Here is a 10,053-nt window from a genome sequence, read left to right on the forward strand (position 1 = left end):
TGGTGTGGATGTCTAAGGCCGTTCCGTCTTGCGCCGTTGCGGCAGTGGCGTCGCGCTCTCGCTGCCTCCCCCCGCACCCCCCCCCCCCTCCAGCAACCGCCCCCATCGCACTACGTGCGATTGGGTGTTGCTGTGGGCAAGGTAGTACCGTGGGCGCGCCCTCGCAGCCCACCGTCCCGCTCCCCCCTGTCGTCTTCCTTCTCACCTTCCCCGCCCTCTGCGCCCCCTCCTCCGCCGTTCCTCCCCGTCATCGTGCCCCGCAGCATTGCAGCCAGTCTAAGAGCCTGATCCCGCGTCCACTCGTCCCCCGCATCGCCCGCTCTTCCTCCCTCGCCGCCTCCCTCAGTCCGCCGCGTCCTCTGCCCGGCCCGCCGCGTCTTTCGCACCGCCTTCTCCGTCCTAGTGCTTATGCCCACGTCTCCCCCCTCCGCCGCTACCACTGCTACTACCCCTGTGGCAGTCGCTACATGGCACGCCTGTGTCTCGGCCGCCTCCATCGCCGTCGCTCCATCCTCCTCTTCGTACGCGAGCAGATCGCGATTCTCATGGAGCATCTCCTCCATACTCTTGCGCCCCTCCTGCCCGTGTTGCGCGCACAGCCACACGGGGGAATGTCGATATAAATTGTTAGTTTGGCTCTCGGATACTATCTCGTATCTGTTGCAATGTACATTTAGTCTGTCCTTTGGGTTGTTTGCATGTTTAGGTGTTTTGGTTCTGGTGTTCGGGCGAGGGGAACTGAACGAAAGATTGAACGTGAGTTGTCCGTATTACGATGCTCTCTCTCTCCGTGGGCTTCCCCGTGGACGTCACCGTCCCACACCATGTAAAGGCCCATACGCGCCGTTAATCGGCGCGACAGGCGTCACGTCTTTCTGTGCGCGGTGTGCGGAAACGCTTTGGACGGATTGGGCTGTCGTCGGCGGCGTGGCGACACTGATCCGGCGTGCAGCTGGTCGGCGTGTAGCTGGTGCGTGCTCGTGTGGCCAAAATGGATCAGCGAAAAAACACGCTCCGCAGCCGCCGAAGTGGGTGTGAAGGGGAGAAGTGTAATTTTCGGAATAGGGGATAGGCGGTGGCGAATAGGCTGTGGAATAGCCTGTGGTCTAAAGTATTTCACACTATTTCAGTTAGGCACATACAGTTCGAACTGTAAAGTATTTCACTTCGTATTTCATGAAATAAAGGTCAGGGCACCCAGGGGCAAAGCAGGATACACCGGCACCGCGCAGGGGCTGCAGCAGGCTGTGCGTGGGACGTGCACGTGGGAGCGTTACAGCTTTACCGTTAAAATTTTCAACTTTGTCACAATTTTCTTTATACAGCCGACCCGTACTGCGCCAGTCAGCACAGTCTGCAGTCACGTGCCACTGGAGCTCCGTATTCTTGATCTGGACTCTCTCGCCCTCCGCTTCATCTAATCTTGCATCTTCTTATCTGAGCGACGGAAGTCAGATTCTCGATGACGCGACTCGGCGTCGTGTGCAAGTATCGATCGATTGCAAGACAGCACTCGGTGAAGGCACGAGGCCAGGCCCTCTGTTGTGCGCACTCCAGCTCATAAGGTCCCAGCGCAGTCTCTGCATCGTCCACGTGCCGCGCCCTCATGAAGCCTCCGGCCTGGCGCTTCCGCAGGATGACGACCGGGAACTTACCCGAGCCGTGGACAAAGGATGGTGAACGCATCAGCCCTCTCTTCAAACTGGCTCTGGTCCTGCCACCGCAGCGCCTGCTCAAAGATGCGCATGATGGCCTCCTCGAAAAACCACGACGCCCGATCGCGGTGGACCGCAAAGAACCAATCTGCTGGCGCACTGTCAACCTTGAGGGGCATGATGACCTTCCCGGGCGGGAGGCTGTCGAACAGCTTGCGTGGCATCGGGAAGAGTGGCAGTAGGTCTGGCCGAGTACGGATTATCCACTCGTACTTGTAGCCGCGCTGTGTCTCGTGTGCGGCGATGTCGCGAAAGGCCTGCCGCACGTGAAAGTAGGAGAGCAGGCCGTGCGCGTGTCTGGCATCCGTGAACTTGGTGACGTAGTTTAGCTTGGCGCCTCGTAATCTCGCTCTGCGCATCGGGCTGCAGGCTTCTCACAGCCTGGACGACCTGCTTCAGGACGCCCCTCGCGTCCATCCCCTGCGTTGGGTCGCTCAGCGAGATGAGCATGAAGGTGTCCGAACTCGATGGATAGCTGATCTTGATGGCATGTGAGACGAATGGCAGCCACAGCACTCGCACAGCACCGACAAACGCCACGGCAAGACCGGACATGCGGTAGCGCGACCTCCTCGATGGCAGCGGCTGTACCTGCGAGCGGGAGCAGGCAGGCGGTGCGAGGCCGAGGGGGGTCAGCCGCTCGCGCCGCGATCGAGGGCGCATCGCGTGGTGAGGAGGTGCGGCGGATTCCGTGAGCAATAGGCGGCGCGGGGGTCTAGGCGTGCAGCTCGCGGCGGCATAGTCGGGCGCAATGCGGCGCGGCAAGCGCGAGCGGGCGAGGAGAGTGCCAGCTTGCCTTACGACTCGCTCTCCGCGTAGAGCGTTTTGACGCTGTCGAACCACCAGCCCGACGCTCACTACACTTGTAGTGAGCGTCGGGCTGGTGGTTCGACACCGAGTTTGAAAGATCTGTTTCTCTACGTCTCTCTTCACATAAACGCACAACTCCGGACCCAAGACGCATAAGCACAGACAGTCTCTCTTCACAGGAAAATCCTGTGAAGAAAAGGAAAAAGTGACAGCAGAGAGCGGTCACATCTTCGAGTCACCGTTCGCAGTTGTGGCTGTGAATTGACCCTTCGGGTGCGTCGGGTTGTTGCTGTACCCTGTGTCCCTTGGCTTGGCGGAATGGGGGTACAGGAAAAGAACTATACCGGAAAAGAATTGAAAAATTGTGCTTTATTTTGTGAGGTTGTTTCGTGTTAGGTTGGGTTGAGAGAGATTTTTAGCAATACCAAACAACTCTAACACTCACACGTCATTTGGGGCCTGGAGCCCCTGCACAATGATGTTTATGGTGGTTAAAAGTTTGGGGGGGGGGGGGGGGGACAGACGGTTTTGGGGATCTGTTCACGCGCGCGCGAGACGTGCAGACAGGGTTGCCAGGTGAGAGCGAATGGCGCGGTTCACGCCTCGCACAACAGAGAGAGAGATGCGCTCTGCATGGTGGGACATATTTGTTTGTTGTTTGGGTTGTGGTTGGGGTGAGGTTGTTCCGAGTGAGGTTGGTGTCCGAGGAGGCCACCGGCCAAAAGCGCATGTCTTGAAGGTCCGATACTGGAAGCCCATATAGGCACCTTACACTCCCCCGCAGTATCGCACCTCTTGAGCGACACTACGTTTCCGCAGCTGGGGATTCTCCGGGTACCCCTCTTTGTACCCGTGCTGGCCGGATTCGTTGGAATGCGGAGATAGTAACTACTCTCTGTGGTGCCCCCTTACATGTTTTCTTTCTTTTTCTACTCGGAGCCAGTGATACGAGAATACGCACGTGTTACGAGAATACACACTGCCCCCACGGAGTACCTGTACTACTCGACGATAATACAAGAATACGCAGCTTGGAAGTTGCAGACGCCTATAAAGAAAAAAGAGCCAGCTAAATTTCGGCGGCTAAATTTAGCAAAGGACGGGCGCTTTTGATCGGCAAAGCAAAGTTGGAGTAACGGCGACCGCGTCGCCACAATGCCAGTCGCCTGTCGAGCAGCCTTGGCGGCGCGCATGCGCCGCAGGCTGGGTTGACCGACAGCCGCGCGCCTCGAGCCTCTCGCTCCACTCGCGGCACGACGCACCCCGCGCGCCGGTCAGCGCAACAGGAGTATTGCGACATGCTGCACAACGCCAAGGACAGCACTGAGAAGCTGGCGCCAGTCGCCCACCAGCATGTCTCAGCACCGGGTGAGGGAGCATGCTGCGCACGCTGATGCAGCAGGAGGTCACCACCAATCAGGCCCTCACGCCACCGCACGGCCGCCCTCGAGCACCAGCAGCCGCGCTGCGCAATGCTCAAGCTCAGGAGGCCACCCTGCTTCTCGCAGCTTTGTGCAGCGCAGCGAGCGAGCAGCGCCGCACCCGGCGGAGGACCCATGGCGTGCTCAGCCAGCCGTGAGGCGGAGGCAGGCCGAGTGAGCGCGAGCCTCGCGGGAGGCCATGCCCCGCGCACCGGCGAGCGAGTGGCACGAAAGAGCGCAAGTCGCGCGTGTGAGTGAGTGAGTATTCTTGATACGAAACCACGACGACACACACCAGTCGACTCGCATCGGTTGCCTCCATGAACGGCGGAGCTATTCTCGCGCCCACACCACACCTGGCTCCAACGTGGACACGCCCATAGCTGGGGACACTACTAGGTCACGCATCGCATCAGAAGTTTTGTCTCTGGGCCCCGAAAGGCATCTCTAGCAGCGTCGTTACACATGCCCCCTCCCCTCCTGGGCGCATGCGCCTCACGTCTCGCCAGAGCATAAGCCCTTGGCGTGTGGCGAGACGAGTTTTTCGCCATGCAGCGAGCAGCAAGCCGCCCGCCGCAAACAGCCGGAGGCCTCGCCGCGGCACTGGCTGCGCCGCGGTCCCGCACCCGTCGACGCAGCTCCCCCCGCGGAAGACCGACCGCGCGTAGCGACGCCTTGACGATCGAGATGAGCGTGCCTGAAGCTCGCCCACCTACTGCCCCTGAGAGTTGGTTACGAGTGGGATCAGCTCCCCCCCTTGGGATCACACACACACACACACACACACACACACACACACACACACACACACACACACACACACACACACACACACACACACACAGGTAGGTAGGTAGTAAGGTGAAGAACAGCCAGGCTCGGACTGGACACCAACGCGGTATGGGTGGACGCTGGACAGATGATGACGACACGCACGAGCGACACACAGACACAAACAAGCTCACGAGACACACAGCCAGCGGGCTGCCACACATCCTGAGTGGGCGTACACATCACTCAGGCCACGTCCCCCCTGTCGCCCCCCCCCCAGCACTCCACGGTCACACGCAAGTCCGTCGTAAATTCGGATTATTGCCGCCCTAGCCCCGGGGGTGCGCGTTCGCAGGGTAATTCTTTCTTATATTCTTTCGTGCAATCAGACGCCGTAGCGCGCTGCCATGGTGGCCGCTGCCTTGGGCAGTGGCCACGGTGGCCGACCCAGGGCTCCTACGCGGCTACAGCCGCGCGCGACCGCTGCCGCTGGCACCGGTCGCGAGGACTCTGGCTCGGCATGCGCGCCACCGGCCGGTGGGCCGCGCTCCGCAGGACGACGCCTGGATGCAAAAGGCATCCCGTGCACGCTTCAGCAGAGCTCGGCCGGCCGGCCGCCGCGATGGGGCGGCGAGCACCTGGAGGCCCCTCCTGGCGCTGCTGCCTCAGCTCGACCGCCGGGCGCGCCGCGAGGCGAGCAGCAGCGAGGCGAGCAGCAGCGAGGCGAGCAGCAGCGAGGCGAGCAGCAGCGAGGCGAGCAGCAGCGAGGCGAGCAGCAGCGAGGCGAGCAGCAGCGAGGCGAGCAGCAGCGAGGCGAGCAGCTGCGAGGCGAGCAGCTGCGAGGCGAGCAGCTGCGAGGCGAGCAGCTGCGAGGCGAGCAGCTGCGAGGCGAGCAGCTGCGAGGCGACCTGCTGCGAGGCGACCTGCTGCGAGGCGACCTGCTGCGAGGCGACCTGCTGCGAGGCGACCTGCTGCGAGGCGACCTGCTGCGAGGCGACCTGCTGCGAGGCGACCTGCTGCGAGGCGACCTGCTGCGAGGCGACCTGCTGCGAGGCGACGTCTGCCGCCGCGCTGGCCACCCGCTTCCTCGCCAGCCCCTTCTCACTCTCGAGGAGGAGCTCTGCGATGTGCTTGGCGTCAGTCTGGACGACGCCGACGTGGTTGTCCTCCGGGAGGCCCTTCGGCGGGTGGGGAACCAGAGCGAGCTGCGGCGGGCGGGGCCGCGAGGCGGCGGCGAGTGGCGGAGCGTCATGCGATGCGGCGGCTGCCAGGGCTGCGTCCACCCGCGACTCAGGTCCGGGTTTGACCTGAGCGCGCAGTGCGCTTCGTCTCCCTCTGGCGGAGGTGGACCCGCTGTGTCTGTTGACACATCGGATTCCACGCCGCCGGTGGAGGAGGGACTTGGGCGCACGGTGCTGTCGGCTGGCAGTTCTGGCCCGCCTTCTGGTCTTGGAGATGTCCACGTTCACGCGACTGTCGGAGGTAAATCGCCCGAGCTCGTCTCGGGCGTGGCCGGCACTCCGTTCTTTTATTCCCAGGTGAGTACAATCCAGGATCAGGTGGCGGGCGGGGCGGCTGTCAGGACGCCAGCGGAGGCGGCGGTCGAGCGGGCGGGCGTGAGGACCGGGCGAGGCGGCGGGCGGCGGGCGAGGCGCCAGGCGGGACGGCTGCTGGCGCAAGTGCGCATGGGGGAGACGGCGGCGCGGGTGGCGAGCGCACGCGCAGATGGGGGGATCGGGAGGGGGGCGGAGTCGATTGCGGCTTTGGGGAGGGTCCGGCGGGGAGGGCGGGGTGGGTCGGGACGGGGTGGGGCTTTGGGGAGGGGTCCGGGGTGGGGTGGGGTGGGGCGGGTGTCGGAGGAGGGGATTTCGGACGCCGGCTCTTGTGGCGAGGACGATGGCTTCTAAGGAAGCCGTCGTCTGCGCCTTGTCTGTCGTGTGAATCGTGCGTGTGCGAGAGCCTTTTTTGTGAAATTCTTCTTTCGGATTATTTGCCGCTCAACAACCGTCGCGGGAGGGCGCACATAGCCCATTCTCGGCCCCCAATCGCCACTGCCCACCCGCCAGAATCTCCTGCCGTCGCCACAGGTGCCTCGGGCGCTGTGGCATGGGCGTGACGGGCTTCTCCGCCCTCCTCAAACACGCCGCGGTGCCGACACCGCTCACGCAGTTTGCCGGCAAGAGGCTCGCGGTGGACGGCAATGTGTGGCTGCACCGCGGCACCTACTCGTGCGCGCTGCAGCTCGTCTCGGGCGAGGCAACCTCGGGCCACATCCGGTACTGCCGCAAGCTCGCCGAGCTGCTCGTGTCGGCAAACTGCCGCGTCCTCGTCGTGTTCGACGGCCGCCCGCTTCCGGGCGGGAGGAGAGGAGGACGGGCGGATGCGCCGACGGTCGCTCGGTGTGGCCGTAGGCCGGTCGCTGCCGGCCAAGGGCGAGGAGCACGGCCGCCGCCGCGTGCAGCGGGCGCGGGCGCGGCGAGAGATGGAGGAGCTCGACGAGCAGGCGCGGGAGATGACCCGAGATTGCCGAGATTGCCCGAGATTGCCCGAGGTCAGCCGAGATGGAGGAGCTCGACGATCTCAGGTGCGGGAGATGGAGGCGGAAGAGGCGGCTGGCGGAGGCGGCTTCTCGGGCGAGCTGCGGGGGCGTGTCGAGGAGGTGCGGCGGAGGCTGGAGGAGGCGGCGCGCCGCGCCGTCCGCGTCTCCGACGAGATGGTGGAGGAGGCGGGAGATAGCCGAGAGATAGCCGAGAGATAGCCGAGAGATAGCCGAGAGATAGCCGAGAGATAGCCGAGAGACCGTCGAGAGATAGCCGAGAGATAGTCGAGAGATAGCTGAGAGAGAGCCGAGATCTGATGAAGCGGCGCCATGAATGAGCCGGGAACATACCGAGTGCATACTTAATTAATTAGGTGATGGCTGACCTGAGCGTAATTAATGAATACTTAATTAATGAATACTTAATTAATCAGGTGATGGCCGACCTGAGCACACTCAGCGGCGTCGAGGTGACGAGCGCGCCGTGCGAGCACATTCATTGGCACCACCAAATAAGTACAGTAGCGTCTAATTAGGTGATGCGTGCGCCATACGAGGCGGACGCGCAGCGCGTGCACGACGCGCGTTTTGGCGTCTACTTCCCTAATGAATGCGCGAGTTAGCAGGTCCTCGCGTGCGATCGACCACCTCCACACGACTGGTTGATGCATTCGTTGAGTGAATGAATCGCCGAAGTAGGCGGACGCGCAGCTCGTGCACTTGGCGCGCCACTCTGACGTGCACGCGGTGGTTACCGAGGACTCGGACCTCGCGGCGAGATCTCGCCGAGATCTCGCCGAGATCTCGCCGAGATGTAGCCGCGAGTGCTGTTCGAGACTCGACACCGTTCGTTGATCATGAGCCAGTGGATGGATGCACCAGGCGCACGCGCTGCCGCGAGTGCTGTTCAAGCTCGACCGAGTCAACGGGCTCGCAATGCTCGTCGAGCGGACCAATTAATCCAAGCAATGAATTAATGAGCTGCTAAATTAATGAGCTACAGGATCGCAATGCTCGTCGAGCGAGACCAATTAATTAAGCAGTGAATGAACTCGCTAATTCATGACTCTAGGATCGCAATGCTCGTCGAGCGAGACGCGCTCTTCAAGCTGTCGACGCGCGGCTTCTCGCTTCGAGGCGACGACCAGACGACGCGGCCGCAGAAGCGTGTCCTGCTGACAGGTCTTCGTTCGACACTTGAGTTGTGAGGAGCTAGGCTACGACGAGACGATGCTGCTGCACATGCGCGTCCTGTGCGCGGGCGTACACTCCCTCGGCACGCATCGCTCACTCACTCGCCGGTGCATTAGGTGCGTCCTGTGCGGTGTGGACTACCTTGCCTCTCCGCGCGGCTTGGGGATCAAGACGGCAAACAAGCTGGTCGGCAGGCAAGCACACCAACACACACACACACAGAGACACAGACACACACACTTGGACACACACACACACACACACACACACACACACACACACACACGCACACACACACACACGCACACACACACACGCACACACACACACACACACACACACACACACACGCACACACACACACGCACACACACACGCACACACACACACACACACACACACACACACACACACACACACACACACACACACACACACACACACACACACACACACACACGCACCGCTCACCCACGCACACACACACACACACACACACACACACACACACACACACACACACACACACACACACACACACACGCACAAGCTCGTCGGCAGGCTCAAGGACGGCATGCGCGCCATAAAGCACCTGTCCAGTTGCCTAATCAACTAGTTAAGTCACGAATTCCCAGGCTCAAGGACGGCATGCGCGTCATTAAGCACTTGCGCGTGCACGAGCGGGCGATCGGCGTGCCGGAGGGGTAATCAGGTAGAGTCCTCTCGGGGAATTAAGTAATTAAGTGCTTAATTAGGCGATCAGCGTGCCGGAGGGGTACGAGCGCTCGTTCTTCCAGGCACGAGATATGGGGAGATATGGGGAGGTATGGGAAGATATGGGAAGCTGTGAGAAGATGTGGGGAGGGATGGGGAGGGATGAGGAGATGTGGGGAGATATGGGGAGGTATGGGGAGGTATGGGGAGATATGAGGAGATATGAGTCCTCCCTCCAGGCCCTCGCCTCCTTCAAGCACCAGCGGGTCTGTGAACAGCGCCTCTTCACACCTCGAGCTGTGAACAGGCCCTCGCCTCCTTCAAGCACCAGCGGGTGTGGTGCGAGCGCGAGCAGGCCGCCGCGTCCCTCCTCTCGCCTCCTCTCGCCTCCTCTCGCCTCCTCTCGCCTCCTCTCGGCTCCTCTCGCCTCCTCTCGCCTCCTCTCGCCTCCTCTCGCCTCCTCTCGCCTCCTCTCGCCTCCTCTCGCCTCCTCTCGCCTCACCTCGCCTCACCTCGCCTCACCTCGCCTCCTCTCGCCTCCTCTCGCCTCCTCTCGCCTCCTCTCGCCTCCTCTCGCCTCCTCTCGCCTCCTCTCGCCTCCTCTCGCCTCCCCTCGCCTCACCTCGCCTCACCTCGCCTCACCTCGCCTCACCTCGCCTCACCTCGCCTCACCTCGCCTCCTCTCGCCTCCTCTCGCCTCCTCTCGCCTCCTCTCGCCTCCTCTCGCCTCCTCTCGCCTCCTCTCGCCTCCTCTCGCCTCCTCTCGCCTCCTCTCGCCTCCTTCGCCTCCTCTCGGCTCACCTCGCCTCCTCTCGCCTCCTCACGCCTCCTCTCGCCTCCTCTCGCCTCCTCTTCGCTCCTCTCGGCTCCTCTCGCCTCCTCTCGCCTC

The 10,053-nt window shown here is 62.4% G+C and overlaps 2 protein-coding genes across 2 annotated transcripts; one reads left to right on the plus strand and one right to left on the minus strand.

The window, feature by feature from the left end:
* Positions 1–5,382: 5,382 nt before the first annotated feature.
* Positions 5,383–6,404, minus strand: EMIHUDRAFT_104952 (hypothetical protein; the record flags this gene model as incomplete). Its single annotated transcript, XM_005763229.1, has 2 exons — positions 5,383–5,922; positions 6,342–6,404. 2 exons carry the CDS (start codon positions 6,402–6,404, stop codon positions 5,383–5,385), a joined length of 603 nt encoding a protein of 200 aa, XP_005763286.1.
* A 419-nt stretch (positions 6,405–6,823) lies between these two features.
* On the plus strand, positions 6,824–8,216 carry EMIHUDRAFT_215100 (hypothetical protein; the record flags this gene model as incomplete). Its single annotated transcript, XM_005763230.1, has 2 exons — positions 6,824–7,116; positions 8,123–8,216. 2 exons carry the CDS (start codon positions 6,824–6,826, stop codon positions 8,214–8,216), a joined length of 387 nt encoding a protein of 128 aa, XP_005763287.1.
* Between the last annotated feature and the right edge of the window lie 1,837 nt (positions 8,217–10,053).

Source organism: Emiliania huxleyi (genome assembly GCF_000372725.1).
Source record: "Emiliania huxleyi CCMP1516 unplaced genomic scaffold EMIHUscaffold_64, whole genome shotgun sequence".
NCBI lineage: Eukaryota > Haptophyta > Isochrysidales > Noelaerhabdaceae > Emiliania > Emiliania huxleyi.